This window comes from Lycorma delicatula, chromosome 6, assembly GCF_047948215.1.
Source record: "Lycorma delicatula isolate Av1 chromosome 6, ASM4794821v1, whole genome shotgun sequence".
In the NCBI taxonomy this organism is placed as follows: domain Eukaryota; kingdom Metazoa; phylum Arthropoda; class Insecta; order Hemiptera; family Fulgoridae; genus Lycorma; species Lycorma delicatula.
Genome location: NC_134460.1, coordinates 51,664,820 through 51,684,484, shown reverse-complemented (window position 1 = coordinate 51,684,484; position 19,665 = coordinate 51,664,820). Strand labels below are relative to the sequence as shown.

Here is a 19,665-nt window from a genome sequence, read left to right as displayed (position 1 = left end):
GAAAAATTTTGTTAATATGAATTTTATATCTATTTATCCAGAATTTAATTAAATTGTTTTATTTCTGTACTATACTCACTTTGACTGGAAAAATTTCAGTTGGTAAGACAAGTATTATAGTATAGAATATTTATGTATTCAGGATAATATGTATTTATTTATCATTGTTCTTTCAGATGTGAAAACAGGTCATTTATTATTATTCTTTTTTTTTTTTTTGACTAGATAGCATTAACAATTCAAAATATATTATTTAACACTATAATTACAAGTTAAATTTCATTAAAAAGCACTCCTTTTAGTAAAAAAAAAAAAAAACATACAATCTTCTAAGAAACATTAATTAAGACATAAGTTTCTCTATACTACTATTTCTTTTATAAATAATATATATGAGTTTACAGACTGGTTTATTATAAACAAGGTTATATCAATATTATGGTATTATATAAATAATCACTGTTATATTACAAATAAAATGCCCCGAGCAATACTGTAGTTATTAACAGTAGTTAGTAACAGATAAAAACAGATCTGTAATCATATGTAATAAATTTACACTATTTTAGCCTTTTATTAATTTAACTCCTTTCATCTGGTTAGCTGTTCATACAGCACTGCACATTGGAAGAAATATATAAAATTGAAATCTATAGAGATTTGAGTGATTTATGTAGATACATTCAAATCGTTATCACTTCTCACAAAAAAAATTGTGATTTTAATAATGATGTAGAGAATTCAGAATGATTGATCGATTGATTTTTTTCACCTAAAATTAAAGATAAATGACTTTTTGATTAAAATTAATCTATTTCAGAGTAATTTATGAAATTTTTGGTGAAAGAGTAGCACACATTGTAACAAAAGAAAATAAAATATATTATTACTTTACTCATGTTACACATGAGAATACTAACACTATTTGCAATTTTATGTATATATATATATATATATATATATATATATAGTTTTTAATGAATATTATTTCATTGTGTTGCACATTAAATTCATTTTAATGTTATCAGAATATTGTAAAAATATATATATATATATATATATATTTACTGGTATGCAGTGCTTAGTTTTTTTTTTTAATTGATGGTTTTTAAACATTTAAACTTCTAAAATGTTTTATTATTTTATACATTATTGTATATCAATTAAAAAAACCCTCTGAAACCCCATTTTTGACATAATCCACCATACTTTTATTTTTAATATAGCTAGCTACATTCGCTGAAAAAGTGAAAAGTTTCTTCAATCAACATGCATATGTTAACATCCTATTTTTATCTGTTACACAATGTAAATTATAATTTTATAAATCTGTTATGTACATTAAAAAACCATGATAGGAATCATATATTTCTTAAAACTAATATAATAATTAAAATATTCTTCTGCATTTAATATTACTATTGTAATCAACATTTTTGTATAAGACATTTGGAAACTTAATAATTACAGAAAAAAAAATTAAGAATTGATTTATTTTATACATTAACAATTAATTGTTAATGTCTTCTTTGTCCAGTGTGAAAGAAACCTGAGTCTTAAAAATATGCAAAATAATAAAAGTGTAAAGATATTACAAAATAATATTTTATGACTAGTGAATAAGTTACATTACATTGTAATTATGTGAACAAAAAGTAATTTTTTATAGTAATCATTTCACTAAATTACACACATGTTCATATAAATATTTACACAATTGCCTTCATGTTTTTTTTTTATCAGATCTTAAATTTCGTCATTCTTCAATTGTCTTTTTTTGTTATCCTTATTTTAAGAGTTTACATTTATTATAATGGTGCATTGACCATAATTAATTGTATCACAGATTTCACAATATTAAACAATTATAAGGCGATTTCATTATCACTTTGCACTATACCATTCACATAGTCAGGGTTCAATGATCTATATCTACTATAATGAGCAGTTGCCATTTCGAATTCAATGACTTCTGGTATTTCCAAATCGATTCCATAATCACATCCATCGACACTGAAATAGAAAAAAAAATTTAATGCTATTATTTTTTAATTATCTACACAAATTTATTTGAGTTTAACACATTAATTTTCGGTAAAAATGAGTCTCCCAAGAATGTGTATTTTTATTTATTGTTTGTAGTGGAGAGTTATTTAGAAAACATGTTTTGAATTACCAGATGATACTATATTTCACACGCTCCATAAATAATGTATTTTCAGTTTTATTAACCTAATAGCTTAACACTGATTTTTCCTTCAGTAGGGATCTGACTAAATAATTTATAATTCAGTTGAATATCTCCAAATGCCATGTGTTTTTGGAGATGGATGACAGTTTTCCTTAAGAAAGCTTGTGCTTGTTCTCAGGTTGCTTTTTAGAAACCATAAAAAAAATTTGTTGCATTGTAACTTTTAATTGAATAACATGCTTAATACGAGGGTGAATTAAATATAAACGGTAATTTTTTTTAATAAATTTATTGATTAATAATATACATAATTCATAACTTCATCATATTTCCACATAGTCTCCTGCAAGATCTACCCACTTTTGCCAACAATTTGGAAGCTTGAATATTCCTTGTTCATAAAAGGTCTGAGGATAAGTCATCAACCAATAGTGCAAGCACACCTCAACGTTTTCATTGCTTTTGAATTATTCCCTTTCAAGAAATTTTTCAAGGATGCAAACAAAAAATAGTCACAGGGGGACAAATCTGGACTGTAGGTAGGGTGGTCTAGGGTTTTTTCAGTGCATTTTTTCCAATCTATCCTTTCTCAAAATCATGGTGTGCGGCCTGGCATTGTCATGGAGAAGGATGACTTCTCTGATGGACATACCCAGTCTTTTGTTTACCATTGATTGCTTTTGTTGACTGTAGCAGCTGGTAATAGTAAGCTGCATTCCCGTTCATTGATCGTGAAGAAAATCAAGGAGTAGAACTCCCCTTGAGTAAAACAAAATCGTTGCAAGAACTTTTCCAGCTGTCAGATAGATTTTGGCTTTCACTAGGCAGTCCTCATCCTTCCTTCACTACTCCTTACTTGCCATTTTTGACTCCGGAATGTAATGATGGACCCATGTCTCATCACATCGAGTACTAATTTTTCTAAAGCCAAGATGATCAGTGATAATAGATGGAGCACTTCCAAAGCTGATATCCTCTTCTGATGCGATCTCTTCATCAGTGAATCGGCGATATCCTTCGATAAGTTTTTGAACAGCATGGATGTTGTCAGCTGTGAGACTTGACCTTGGAAGTCGATCATGACTTTCATTTTCTACACTTTCTCACTCGCCCTTAAATTATCTGGTCCACATATGCACTTGATTCTGGGATAGTGTATTGCATACTTTGTGGAACAGACGACGGAATCTCTTGCTCACTCATGGTTGTACTGACAACAGAACAGTGCGGAGGTGCTAATCAAGCTGGTTCACCCTCTCTAACACACCCTCCACTCCGTCCCATCCTGCTCAGAACTACTTGCTGCATAGAATAACAAAATTACCGTTTAAATTTGATTCACCCCCCCCCCCCACATAATAAAACTTGTGATTGAATATAACCATTTCACTGATGACAAGATGTTACTAGTAGAAAATGAAAAAAAATGTTAATTGAATGTTGAATGACTTTGATGAGAAATGTGAGAAGCATGGAATTAAGAGTATACATAAAAAACAAACAGCTGGTCTTAGGAACAAAGAATACAAGGGACAAGTATATAAATAAGAATACAGATAAGATAAAGATAGACATGGGAGTCGTTTAAAGTCGAGTGTGTCTGTGTGTGTCTGTCTGTGTGTGTATATATATATATATATATATATATATATATATATATATATATATATATATATAATATTTTTTCAGCCTCCGCAAAATACAAAATTAGATAAGTATTAATTCTGAGGCTGAAAAAATATTATATTATAATAGTTATTTAATGTAGAGGAAAAAATGGACTATACTAAATTAATATATATGATGGATGTAGATATTTGTTAATATTTTACATATATAAATGAAGAAAGAAGAAATAGTTATAACAAAAAGTATTAATTGATAGATAATCAGTACTTATGAAACACTATAAAACAAGTATTTTTAACAATATTTTAGAAAAAGAGTAAAATATATAAATTAGGCAGTAACAACTCAAAGCAAAAATTTAGCACTATTTAAACCATCGAAACCTACAATTAAAATTGTCCAGTACGGTCTTAATCTAGGTATCTTATGAGCATAGAAAGATAAATTTAAACCAGTCAAAAGAGATCTTCGCAATCAAAGAAATATCCGCTCCCATGAACAAAGTCTAAGGAAGGGGATAATTGTTTAATGTTCTTACATTTTAAGTGAAAATCTAGATTTAAATTTTAATTTAAAATTTTTAAATGATTTTGAATGTAATCTTGTCTTCCAGTTTATTTCAATAACTGTTTAGTATAATTCTTTTTTTATGTAAAATTGAACAAAATCGAAAAACAATTGAAGTAATAAAAAAAAGAAGAAAGATACTAGACATGTCACTTACTAAGAAGAAAATGTGTATAAATAAGGAGGATATTGTATAAAGAAAGAAAGAATAGGAATGAGAAAGTTTAATTGAAGATGTTAAGGTAAAAGGGAAGCATGGGCAAACAAAAAGATTGGTTGCGGATTGATTGGTTTTAAGTCTAGCTATTTGTGCTGAGATCTGTCAGATGCAGAACACTCAGCATCATCAATTTTAAAATAATAAAAAAATTAAAACTAAGTTAAATAATTTACCTGTGCAGATCAAGGATTAGTTTCTCAAGATGTATAGGTAATGAAAAAGCTCTAGTAGGATTTAAAGATGTCAGTACATGTGATCCTTCATTGTTATTCTGGCTTCCTCTTAAACTGAAATTAAAAAAAATATATATTGAGTTTTTTTAATAATAAATCAGGAACACTAAATTAACAAAATAACCACCGAGTGACATAAATTTTCATTTACAACTAGTTTTTATAAGGATGTTATTAGGATGATGTTTCATGTAGGGTGAAACTGATGAATGGAAACGGGATTTCTTTATCTTTCAGACACTGTGCTGCAGCATTTTGATACAATAGTACCAAAAAGTACTATTGTATTGTGCATCCATTTGTAATTATAAGCTAAATTTTACTGGTTATAGTTAGGTTCAGATTCTACTTTGTGTTCAGAGTTGCTAACTTTGATTTATTAGATCTTATTGTACTGAATTTGGGAAAGAACTAAGACAAATAACAAAATGTATAGCTCCAATCTATCTGAAAGTTCTCATTAAAGTTTATTCATGAAGAGAAAATAGAAAGTAAATACTACAAAGTAACTGCTATAGCTACAGAATAGGAAATGGTGAATGAATGGCAGGTAAAGCTGTAATGCTTTTGTTACCAGAGTTATGCATTGCATTCCAATTGCATCTTAAATGTTATATTAAGGGTGGTGAGTAACAATTACATCAGTTTTTTTTCTAAGTAAACACTACTGCCAAACTAGCTGCTTTAGAAAGTAAGTTGTTGTGCATCGGTAGTCAGGAATAAATCGGAAAATACTTTTAGATAGCACAGTCATTATTTACTCGTAGATTGACTAATCTGGGAGTAATCCTGTACTAAAAGTATCTCCCTCTAAATCATAACCTGTAAAAATTTTTTTTTTAGTCTATGGTTCTTTTTTATTTAATTGGATCTTACTTAATATGTTTTATGCTTTGCATGTAAATAAACCATTATTACTCTTAGCAGCCCCTGTGGTTTTTATTAAACATTCTCAGAGATGATAATAGACATGTTTTTCTACTGACTGACTTGGAATTTACCTCTTTTTATTGGTTTATCGTTATTTTTGAAGTAGTATAGTTCAGTTCTCATTGTTCTCAAAGGTCTACTTTGTTACATTAGATTTAGTGTTTGTTAACAAACAGACCTCCCACCCTCCCTGTCACATTCTTGAAACTTACTCTTTCTAAATAGTATGCCTGTCAACCATTTTTGTCCTCAATAAAAAGAAATTTCCCAACCATCAACAGTTTTTATTCTTACTAAAATAGTGAAGTGTCAGCAGCGTGAATGTAATTTATTTTTTAACTAATGTCAGAAAATATTCATTTTGTAATTTGTACATTGTCATTTTCAGTTGCACGATTTTATTTAATTTTCTTATCTCGTTGATAGTTAATAATCCTAAACTGAACTGTTAGTAATACATTTTGAAAAATTTTGTTTGTAAATTATTACTAAATAATTATTTAGATATATTATCTCAATTTTATTTTGAGCATATTTTTCAATGTTATTTCAATTTTTATGTAAAAATCTTGTAACTATTACTGTGTGGATGAACTTTTAAACAATAGCCACCTACTATTTAGATAAACCTGAATATTTGCACACATCATTCATTGTTACCTTAAATACATATTCAAATATTTAAAAGTTAATGTCCTTAAAATTGTTATTGTATTATATACCGATTTTGTTTATTACCTTTTCTTATTTTCAATTCTATTTTTTCATAATTTAATTATTTTTTATATACAATATTAATATGGAGTTTTTTCATTTGTAATTTTTTACTTTTTAATTTTGTACTGATTTACTGTTCAAGGTGTTTTTACTGTTTCCTTTAACCCTGATGAGACTATCTTCAGTATCTCATGGAATGATAAAAATTACAGGACATTTTCTCCAGTTGAAAATAAAAGAAAAAAATCTTATAAACACTTCATTTTTGAGTTATAGGTGTTCCCTGATTTCTACTAAAGGATAAAATGAAGCCATACTGAATTTCTTAAAATTTAAGTTAAGGAGGTAAATTAATATGTTGGTTTCATCTGGTTTTTAACCTGAAAAATCGAATAACACAAGTCCCAGAACTGTATTTGTAGTAATTTTTTGAGAAAATTATTGTTAAACTAAAAAAGGTTTTGTTGCCACACAAATGTTTAGATTTTAATTACAGCTACTTCATTAAATTGCCAGTAAACAAATACTACTTTGCAGTAAAATTTGTAGATAATTTAATTCTGAAAAAATATCTATATCTCAACTGAACATGAAGAAGAGTTGAATTTCTGTTAAAGATAAAATAAACTCAAACATGACAGAAAAATATTGTATTATAATTTTAAATTAACACAAGGATCATTTCATAATTCAGAAATATCTAGAAATAAAATCAATTATAAAAAATTAAAATTTGTTACAAATTTAATTATAATTCTTCATTGTGTCTTCCTTCACTGTTTTTTTAATATTCTATTTTGATTTGAAATTCCTTGGGTGACTCTTCCTAATGAATCAAGATTGTTTCATACAATTTCAATTGTGTCGAACATTATTATCACAAAATTATTCTCTTCTAGTTACTTTTACTTTCTTGTTTATATGGCAGCTATAGCTATACAGAAGGGAAAGTATGGTGATTGGTCAAAGTTGGGCATATCCAGTTTTCACCAAATCTTAACAAATTGACCCCTAAGAACCCCAGAAAACCAAAAAATGGCATCAAAAGGTCCGCAACAAAATGTGTATACATATGTATGTAAATCGCCCTATATCTCCAGAACTACAGTCAACTACTTGACTGATTTTCACTAAACTTGGTTATAATATTTCTATAGTAGACACATTTACACAATTAAATTTTTAATTCAAAAGGTCAGCAGGTGTGGGATACAGGGGAAAACAAAATCATCTCCAGGTTTTGCATAATTAAGGTTATCTTATCTTTTGATAATTTTGTGAATATTAATACACAACTTCAATAAAAAATTTTTGCCAAACTTCACCCCCACCAATAAAAATTGTTTTAATTTTGGAGTTATAGAAGAAGGTAGTAAGTACAAGGAGTAATTTTCGTGCATTATTTTTTTAAATATTTTTGTGAGCAATTACAAAAAAATAAAAACATCTTTTGTGTAAAAATGTTTTTGTTAAATTGCACTGCCACACCAAAAAATAGTAATAATTTTGAAATGTTACAGAAGATAGTACATCCCAACCCCGCAAGGGAAGACACCCGCCTAGTGACGTTCCAATCACCCCTCCCCTGTTCCTTGCCCTGTTGGGCTTTAACAGGAGTCATCTATCCCCCCTGACTTTTTACATCTCTTAGTAATAAGCCTTTCTTTCTTTCTTTTTCTTGTTTAGCCTCCGGTAACTACCGTTTAGATAATTCTTCAGAGGATGAATGAGGATGATATGTATGTGAGTGTAAATGAAGTGTAGTCTTGTACATTCTCAGTTCGACCATTCCTGAGATGTGTGGTTAATTGAAACCCAACCACCAAAGAACACCGGTATCCACGATCTAGTATTCAAATCCATGTAAAAATATCTGGCTTTACTAGGACTTGAACGCTGTAACTCTCGACTTCCAAATCAGCTGATTTGGGAAGACGCGTTACTTAGTAATAAGCCTGGCCTCGTTGGATGCCACCGATGTAAATGCCTTAGTAGACATTTACATTGGTGATTTAATAACTCAGCTTATTGCCTTTGCTATAGGCCTCGTCCAGACATCTTGAATGTCCTAGAAAATAGTACAGTGGGTCTTTTTCTATTAGCATCTCATTGTTCCCCATTTGTTACCACTTTTTTTTCCCCATCAAAGTTGGGTCTTAACCCAGCAGCCACCCTCCCCTTACTCACCCACATTCCACTTAGTGGTCAGACTACTTCTATAGTCGCCTGCTACATTGCGACGTCACATGTGAGTGGTAGAATTAAATAAATGAATAATATTTAAAGTGTAAATATTTATTTAAAGTGGCTGCTAGTACCTCCAGACCCACGCAAATGAAATACAGTATGAGTGTGCACTTAAGTTAGAATCATTGAAATAAATAAACAAAAAATTTTGTATTTAAATAAAATAATAAATATTTTAAATTAAGTTGTGTGTGTAAGCCTTGTATCAGAAAAATGCTGCATGACGGGAAAGTCCTACAACTGTGTTGTCAGATTTTTTCCATATATTAATGATTTTAGAGGATTCCAAAGATATTACTCTAGTAGCATAAGATCAGGTGATCTAAGACATCAATTAATTGTTCCACTTCACTCAGTGTAGTTATACATAAATCTTAAATTGAAATAAGTCCCAACTTCTTGAAAAAATGTAGAGGGGCTCTATCATGTTGAAAATAGATTTTTAGTAATTTTACTAGTGGAACATCTTCAGAGGTGGCAAATTATTTTCGATGAACTTTACACATTTTCCATAAGTGATCTTCAAAAATAAATGGTCCACCAGTAATACCAAACATTAACATAAATCCTTTATTGGAAACTACTTTCTATTACATAATGTACATTTTTGAAACTACAATGCAGATAATTTTGTGAATTCTATCTCTTGAAACAATTGCCTCATCAATAAACAGAATAGAATTTATTTTATGGTGGTTGTCATGAAGCTAGAGGCCGAAATTTAGATGCAGCAGAATGTCCCCTGATAGTACTCTTTAACCTCTTGCATGCGGTTGGGTACTTTCTTTATGAAGTACTTATCATACTGTACTGTGCGATAAACCACTGTGATTTGAAATTCATCTAATACTGAGCTCCAAGCTATGTTGAACTTACTGAATCACTTTTTGCTCTTTTATATTCACTTGATGTGTTCTTGGTGTTCAATATGAACATGATAGGAATAAAACAGTTATGTGTATGTAAACACTAAAATATTGAAGCAAAGGTTTTTAGATTTGCACCTAACGTATCTGCATTACAATTACCCGTTATCAAGAATTATGTCTGCAATTCTTCATTTGGAAATGATAGAAAGTTATATTCAAGCACTAATGTTCTTCAGTTTTAAAAGCATGCAGAACTATTCTTATACGATATAAGAATTTAAATAGTTAATCAGCTGTAAATAGTTGAACTACTTTAAATAATAAATTTTCAATTCTTAATATTTTTAACATAACACAGTGAAATTTAAAAATGCTACTACTATACTATTGCCTTTTTTAATTTGTCATTTTATTTATTTTTAATAATAGATATTTTAAAATATTTTCCAATTTTAAATTGGTGCCTGTCTTGATTTAATGTTATATAGTATTTTTCTGTAAAGTTTCACTCCCTTTTATTTTTAAAAAAAGTCAAATTTCATAATCACTTCATATTTGGTTGGCATTACATAGATCGATTTTTTAAGAATTAAATTTTTTATAATTTTTTTTGCAAAATTTTATTTATTTACAGGCAATTTAATGAAATAGTTGTACGTCAACCTAAAGTTTTTGTTTGGCAATAATTTTCTCGAAAATTATTAGAAATATTGTTCTGGAATTAGACTTATTCAGTCTTTCAGATCAAAAAAACTATATGACCATCAACTTTACCCCTTAACCAAGAAATTCAGTTTGGCTACATTTTTACCCTTTGAATATAGAAATCAGAGAACAACTCATTTCATTTTAACTTGAAAATGAAATGTTTTTTTTATTCCCATATTTATGTGAACGTTTTTCTTTATTTTTGCTTGATATTCATTCAGTTTCATGAGAAATCATGCATATATATTTTGTGTTACGATTTGAATAAAATATTTATATTTAAAGGAAAAATACCTTTAATTTAAACTCCTTAATATATTATTTTTGATTTACATATGGCATATACTTATAAAAGAGGTACTTGAATACAATAAATACAAAATAGTATTTTGTTTTATCTATTTATTTATAACTGAACAATTTCAGCAATTAATACTAAAATTTATATTCATTTAGGAAAATTAATTTTCAAAAGTAACACTTATGATTTATTTATGCAATAGAAATTGGAATATTATTATAGTGTAATTCCAATTTCTCTAAAAATTTAATGTTTATTCTATTTAAAAAAAAAAAAATTATTTTGTTTTACTAATATCTTACCTAACCATGTACATCTTCTTACTACGATCAGTCAACATACTTTGGGATAAGCACTGATAACCATACAAGAATAAATCATCAAAACATTGTGGATATAAATATGTCACTTTTGAATCAGTAGCAAAACTTCTCTCAAGTTTTATCGATAATTCACTAGCAACAATTATTACATGTACTAATTTATCTGAAATTAGTAAATGCACCCATGAACTAGGACAGTGTGCAAGTGAGTTGTACTGCTCAGGATCCCAGATATCATACACCTGTAATAAATAATATTGTTTTAGAAAAAAAAAATTATTACTATTATTGTTATTGGTTTATACAAAGCTATTACTTTTTAAGAGCATTTAAAAACCAAATTTAAACCAGGCCCTTAATTCAAATTTATAAAATAAAATAAATTATCTTAATATAAGTTCTTAAGCAGATTAAAATAAAGTTTTAATGATTGCTTATTTTTACTTCCTTGTATGAAGTATTGTGATTGTGAAAAATTTAGGTTTTCAAATTTCAACGGAAATTCCATTTTGACCATTGACTAGTTTCACCATGATGTCTGTACATACATATGTATGTATGTTCATATGTATCTTGCATAACTCAAAAACAATTAGCCATAGGATCAAAATTTTGACTGTTATAACATCTAGTTGTGCACCTCCCTTTTTGATTGCAATCAACTGTACCTAAAGTGTCTGAAGAAGCCCAAAATCCAAAAAATTTGGATTTTGGATTTTTTCTTAACTGCAATAATAAGCTATCATTGAAGCTTTTCAATGATGTGTCATAAGCGGTACTTATTTTCATTGCTTCCAAAGTTATAGCCAGATAAAATTTTAATTAATGAAGTATTTGGATCGTAGAAAGGGAAGGTACATCAGTTTGAATCGGACTTCATCTCCTTTTTTTTTTTAATTTAAATATATTGATTTATTAATAATTAATCTCTGATGTAAAAAAAAAAATTATGATAAATAATAATTCAATAATAAGAATAAAAAAAAGAAAAAATATCAGAAGTTATTAATGAAATAAAATTTTATGTACTTTTCATTAAAAAAAAAATGTCTATGTAATTTAATAGGTGTACAAGGAAGTCATATGGTGCCCACATCAGATTTTTTTAATCATATACAGCAGTATACTATTGGCTAGTGCTATTTAATGCTGTGTGTACCAAAGCACTAGTTGAAGTTATTGCTAATAGTTGTTTGTTCTTTATTTGTGAATGTTATTTTGCTGTCCTTGTTTTTGTTTAAATTAGTGAGTTTATTATTTTTTTTTTACATTCTTCATCTATTGATAGTATGATGTATCTTTTGTTTTGATTGTCTTTCTTTTGTCTTGATTTATTATTGTGTTTTGTGAATCAAATATGAGAGTGTATCTTACAGTACTGATTACTTTCATGTAGTCTTCTGCTGTGAGCTTTGAATAGTCTATGAATCGTAAACTATTATACCTTACACATTAAATAGTTTATTGGTAATAAACGAATTGATAATTTTTAAAGACAATCAGAGAACTGTAAAAGCTTTATGTAAAAGGCAACTGTTTGTTTAGCAAGGCAGCATTGCCATTGTCTAATACCAGGTGGAAGCATAAATTATATTTGCTTTGTACTGCTATTTAGTATAGGTTTTCACATATAAGGTTCATCCATTGATAAAATTGTGAAATAATTTAGAGTTTATATTTATTGGGAATTTTTGAAGTTAGGACATTTTCTATTGAAGTTTAGACATTTCAACCATTTGACTTATTGTGAGCCACCAGACAGGAAAAGCCCTAATTCTTTCCACTGATAGTCAAATTACTTTGTATCAGGGACACATTGGATCTTCAGGTTCTCAGATACACAGAATAGAAGATTCAAACTTGGACCCATAGAACTGATTATGAGGAAGAAGAGATTAAACAGAAAGAAAAGGGGCGGATGATGAAAAAGGACTATCTAGATCAGAATAAATTAATGTAATTTAACTGCTTATAACCTGTATATTGTTTAAGTCAGAAATAATATGTCTCATTGCTTTAAAGGATTAACTGTTTTAAGTCTTAATTAAATATTGATTAAATTATAGTTCTTTAGATTAAGGGTATGCAAAAAATATATTTCTTTTTAATTTTTCTGTGTAACTTGGTTTTAGAAAATTTAAATTAAAAGTTTTTCAGATACATTTCATGTATTCTTAGTACATGATCTCTGTGGGTGAAGTCCAGTGACCACCACCACCACATTCTAATGATCTTGTCATAGTTAATGGTAACTCTCAGTTAATTAATTTCTTACAAAGAAAAAAAAAGAAGAAGGAAGATACTTGTAATTGGTGATAGGACTGCACTTACTGGAGAAAGAATAAATAAATAAATTTAAGTAAATAAAATACACCCAGCTAAAATCTAGGTATCACTTATGGCATCCACTTATTTTTTTGTTACTCGTGGAATAACGTATAAGAAAAATTTCAATATTCTGAATCATTCTTCTTTTGTTTTTACCTGTAAGGACCACATTTTCAAAGCTCAGACTATTTTCATTTCCAAAAAATCATTCTCCTTTCACTCATTTTTTCTTTTTTTCTCATCACTCCATATATGATTTTGATTTTTCTTCTGCTCTTCTGAAAATTTAGATTCATCTGTCCTTTTTTCTGAAAGTTTATTTGTCCAAAATTCTACTTTTTGTGTTATATTAAATATTTTAAAATACTTTTCTGCTTCTCTGAAGACCAGCTTATTTTTGTTTTCTTTTTTAAAAAAAAAATTGTTTAGTTAATCTGCTCTCATTCATTCTATATAGTTAATCGTAAAAATTTTTATAATTATTTTTTTTTTATCCTGATTTACCCAAGTTTTACCATTGTAAAATCCTGATGGATCATTTCATACAACCCATCATTCCTAATCATCTATTAATGTAAGAAACCTTTTCCTCTATCCAGTTTTAAATTTGTGTGTTTCCAGGTAGTTTCATACATAAAAACAGAGTTAAGTTAAATGTCTTTCTTCCAAAACCAATTTCTCAAATGTAAGTTGATTCTCACTAAAATAAATTAAATACTATTCTTGTTTTATTAGTAATTACTATCTGCTACCAATTCACATCTTAAGAGAAGATTACCTTGAAATTTTATCATGTTTTGTCTTCCTGTCTTTAAGATTTAATATATATCATGTTTAGTATTAAGGTGCGATTAAACACTCTGCTAGTTACTGTAATAATAACTAATCCTGTGTTCACAAATAACTATGCCATTACATAAAAATTAAGCACATGATGTATGGCATTCATTAATCATCTTTTTGTTGTCAAAAATATAAATAATAGACTGTTTTTAAGTCCTTTTCTTTTAAACTTACAAGAAGCTGGGAAACTGCAACCAGTATTAATTAACTTTAAGCAATCTATAGAAAATAGTTTATCAAACAGGGCTTCAGCTGTTGGCATTTTATTCTTCACATCCTTCATTTTCCAGATGCTGCCTCCCTAAGGTGTTTCAGATTTGTGAAATTGATCAGGTTTTAAGAAGCTGCAGCTTAATAACTGCTGTTTTTTATTGTATTGCCATCAATTAATATTTTTATATCCTTACATAATGATAACGTTCTTGAAAATAATTTTTCTACAAGGAAGGTTATCCATTTAATGTCTGTTTGCATAATTACATTATGTTTGAAGTTAAGTAAAAAAGAAAAAAGTGAATTTAAAAGAAAAAACCATTGTTTTTGTTTGCAATTTAATGTATGAAATTAACTTATTTTTCAATACAATCTCCTCTTCTATGCATTTAGCTTTCATGAAGAAACTTTTTAGTCTAATTAGTAACCAATTTTGCATTGCTTCCATGACTTTTGCAACAGAACAAATAAGATATGCTTGTTTTTTTTTCTTCAGAGGATAAATTAAGATGATAATCACTTAAGAGTCATGTAAGGATTATATGGTGAGTGGTCCGGCAGAACAAAACAGATCTTGAAAGTAGAGTTGTCTTGTTGCCATTGAGGTTGATCGTTATGCTGAAGCAAAATTACACCTTCTAAGAGTTTACCATGATATTTTTGGACAATAAATAAATTTTCCAATAATTTTTTATTTGTTTTATTGAGAATGTTGATATACTTTAGAAAAGATGGACTAGAATATAGATAACATATTACCTCATATACATGAGAACAGTGTAAATTGCACATTTTTAACCGGTTAAATTTAACAACGTGACAGCACAGACCATATGAAAGTAGGTCCATGATTTCTGAAAATATCAATATAATATTTCTTAATTGTTTATTTATTTATTATGCAATTTAATGTAATTATGGCGTTATAATCTCAAAACTTGTACATAATTAAATGAAGTTGCAAGCTGGATACAAAAATTATGTTAAATCTTATAATTATTATTATACAAATCAAAAATTCAGCTTATTGACAAAATCACCTTATTGAATTTTCTTTATATCTACTTTCAGCATTATGTTTTTCCACCCCTTACATAACGAGAACTATTACTGGGCAGTACCAGAGGGCTCACTAGCAATAATATATTGACTAATTTGCTAGCTTTGTGTTTATTCTTGTTGGTTTTCTTTTCCATGCATATGATATAGTATATTTAAAATTTTTCTTTAATAATAAGAAAAATTAGATTTTGTTTATTTTTGTGAGATTAATTATTTAAGAACTTTAATTTGATGTGCACTGGATGAAATCATTGACAGAAAAAATTATTTTAATTTATTTTTTGATAATGATTCCTAGACTGTATATGAATGTGACTTAAAAAGAAATTTACCAATATCTTTTTTCAATAAAAATGCACACAATGTTGTTTTTACTAAATATGTTATTAGTGTCTGTGAATAAATAAAATGAGTATTTTGAACAACATTTATACTTTCTGTTTTTAAAGTGATTTATTACTGTTCACATTTTTTTTATATTTATAAAAAAATAAGTATAATTTATACAGCACAAGCAGTATAAATACATGTACTCCCATTCACTCCCATGTGCACACAGACACATGACCAGATAGATGTACATACACTTGTGCTCAATAGTTTCCAATAAATATCGCTATCAAAATATCACTCAAAATAAGTGAGCGACTTATCTAGTCCACCAACTGTAATATATCATAAAATTAATAATCTAATTTACTTATAACGTAATAATTTCGTGTATAATTTAGTGTAAGCTATAAATTAAATTAATTATAATTTTGTATGTAACTCTTCATTAAAAATTTGTAAATAATGTTGAATTATTTATAAAAAAAAAAATTGTTTTGAATTATCTTGTAATAATCTATAATTATTAAATATGACCTAATTTTTTTCAAATCATATTTGTTCTGGTAGGTATAATACAAGGAGAAATAATTTGATTAATCTGACAATTAACTGAATGAAAAATGTTCAAACTATTGTTGAAGCTAAGCTGCTCCATTTGAAGGATTTATACATATTTATTTGATTGTATATATTGTCTAAGAGTCAATCCATGACTGATTTTAATTTCTGTAATTCTAATCTTGGAGTTTTTTTTTTGAATTATGCTTATGAATATTTTGTCCTATTTGCAGTACTGATTTTTTGAAATAATATTTATTTATCTAAGTTACATGGATAAATTTAATTTCTAAATTATTTTTATTATGAACATTAAATCTTTTAATTTATTAAAATTAACTATTCAGTGATTGAGATAGTAAGCAATTATCTTAATTTAAATGTTGAAATTACAACCAGATTCCTCCTTTTTAAACTCTTATTATTAATGCAATAATTCTTATTAGGTTAATAGACAAATATGTTAGGTATTTAAAGTTAATAATCTGTGAAAGCATGTATTCATAGTGATCTCATCATCTCCGTACATAAGTTCATTTGTTAACATACATCACTGACCATAATAAGTTATTTTGGCAAATAATCGGTAGAATAATATGATCTCAATCTTTTGATCTTTAAGTCGCTTGCTAAAGTAACAAAAAGTTATACTTAACAATTAAATAGTACTAGATTACAATCAACAATTTTGCAAAGTATAGATTGTGTTCACATATAATAGTTCTGCAAAGAAAAAGATTACTAGTTAGTTATAATCTACTGTAAAGTGGAAAAATAGTTCAACAATTTTTAAATAAATAAAAAAATTAGTCTCTTTTCATGAAAAAGTGTTAGAATATAATAGGATACATTCTTCAAAAGAAATGTAATGTGATGGGTTGATCATATTTTCTGCCTTCTGTCACTTCCAGTTTGATGAAATATTTACTTTTTGTTCATTGTAAATATTACTTTCACCACATTTATCAGAAATGGAATGGTAGGTTTATCCTAAATGTTTTCCCGTCTTATAATCGGTGATCGACTCTAATTAACCCTTCACTATTAAGCATTATTAAACCTTTCATAAAACAATTTTTACAGTGAGACGGTAGCTTCCCTGATTTTCATCCAGTGGGTTCCATCTTTGAATTTCACTCAGGTTTGACATCTTTTACATTAAAAATGTTCCATACCATTTTCTCATTCCAGCTCATACGATAAATTAATTATGTATAATTTTCTTTTTTAACTTCACATATTGAAAGGTATTGTCTAAGTTTACTTGACAGTTTCATACAACTATGAATTTCTCAAGGAATATCATCTGGAAATTAAAGGCTATGAAGGATACTACCAACACAACCAACACTACATTTAATTAACTGAAGATCACTGAAGTTAAATAGTATTAAGTTTAATATTATTGGATATCATTACCTATATTAAAAGCTAGTGATCAAAGCAGTTGTTGCTGTTTAAAAACTAAACAAAATTAACTACTTGTCCTCCTAGGTTTTCTAACAAATAGTATAACATAAACGGTTTGTATAAAATTAATGTTATAAAATATTAAATGAAGATCAGAACTTAAATGATATACAAACCTTACAATTTGCTCTTCTTAAAACTTGTCTGAACTTTGACATAGCTTCCATAAAAGAATCACAATCACGAGGGTAAAGTAAAAATACTTTGGGATTCCCTAATTTGTAAAACCCAATATTTTCTCCTATTCTTCTTGGTCCATGGTCAGTTCTTCTTATGAGCGGTTTTATGACAAAATATTTTTGCCATAATATAAAAATGAAAATAACTATTATAATAAAAAATGATGACAATCCGGTAGTAGTCATTAGATAAAATACAAAATTTTCGGGCTTCTGTGGTGAAAGAACTGGTGTAGAAGATATAGATAGTTCTGAAACAGCTGTAAACAAAAATAAACTCTTGTATTAACATGAATGTGTCGTTAACTGTAATGAATGAGATTAATATTATCAGTAAGATTATAGTTAATAATTCAGTCAAAATAATATATAATTATGCATTATATAGATCGTGTTGGGTTTTTCTTTGTGTAATATTATATGTATAACAAAATTAAGTTGGTCCAGTATTCGTCTGGAAGATAAGGAAGACAGTGGAAAAACTCTAGCAGCAATTGCACAGCAAAATATTTGTAAATAAAAAAAAAAATCATGATTAAAAATCTTATTATAATAAACAAAAATAATAATTATTGGAAATAACATTAATGCAACATTGTAAAATAATAAATTAATATAAAATTGATGTAAAATAACAGTTTTTTAGGTAGTAATTGATAAATATTGTGTATTTAAGTACACATAAAAAAGAGTCTGCAGAAAATTTCAAGTACATCAACACGGTATTAAACATTTGTCAATAGACATTTACTTTTATTTTTAACATTTATTTTATACAAAATATTTCTGTAAATTTTTTAATTAAAATTTTATTTTAAATAAATTAGTTGGAATATCTTTTACCTGTACAGATAATTTATTAAAAAACAGAAACTGAGCCTTTATAAAATTGCTTAATTAAGCTATTTAAATCCCTTTAGGCTGAAGTAACATGAAAGTAATTAGTTAGATTGTAAATGAAAGTAAAGACTGTTATATTTTTGGACTTTTTTTTTACAATAAAGGAAAAATTACAGCTTAGAAATATATAATTTCAGTTTAAGATATTAATAATGGTTGTACTTTCACTGTAAAATAAAGAAAATAAATACAGCTAAATTAGACATGAACTTTATCACACAACACACTGCATAAATTAGTGTAATTAATTAGATGAAATATTCTGTATGAAGTCGCCTGTAAAATGAGTCCTTCTTTGAAGAACAAATAATATTTTTATCAGTAATCCTATCTTTTGTGTTTCTTTTCTAAATTTCAAAAGTGTAGAATGAATAATTTATGTAGACAATAAGAGTTTATAGTTCAAATAAATTCAAATAATTATGAATATAATTTAAGCTTAAGTTGATGAGTTAATATTGTATAAATTACTATATTCTGTCTGAGATAAGAACTACTTGTATATTGTATTTAAATAGTTAAATCTTTATGAGGGTATAAACTGAGATCAATAGTTACTGGAAATTTCTGCAGAAACTAAAATTTAACATCGATTTGATTATTTAGAATTTATTATTTAAATTAGATTTTCTAAGAAATATGGTAAGAAAGATGGAAATAGATTGAAATTGAAATGCTGAAGTAAGGTCACATTAAAATACTTTTTGTTGTTTTCAAATAGACATCTCTGTGTAGTTTTTCATATAACTTTCTTAAATATTTGTTGGCTTTTGAAACAGATCTTTTCTAGGAAAAAATGTTAGCTATTTTAGCTCTGAAAATATGAACTCTTAAGTGGATGAAG

General features: G+C 27.4%; 1 protein-coding gene across 19 annotated transcripts in view; it reads right to left on the bottom strand.

Annotated features, from left to right (window-relative positions):
• Positions 1 to 1,000: 1,000 nt before the first annotated feature.
• Positions 1,001 to 19,665, bottom strand: part of LOC142327059 (uncharacterized) — a 413,864-nt gene continuing 395,199 nt past the window's right edge. For 18 of the 19 annotated variants that reach the window (XM_075369836.1, XM_075369837.1, XM_075369849.1 and 15 more), the window contains 4 exons: positions 17,859 to 18,181; positions 10,915 to 11,177; positions 4,781 to 4,894; positions 1,001 to 2,013 (listed from right to left, as the gene is read on the bottom strand). In XM_075369836.1, the coding sequence (XP_075225951.1) occupies positions 1,866 to 2,013; positions 4,781 to 4,894; positions 10,915 to 11,177; positions 17,859 to 18,181 (848 nt within the window). In that variant the 3' untranslated portion in view covers positions 1,001 to 1,865. The remainder of the gene's footprint in view (positions 2,014 to 4,780; positions 4,895 to 10,914; positions 11,178 to 17,858; positions 18,182 to 19,665) is intronic. The other variant, XM_075369852.1, reaches the window with a different exon arrangement.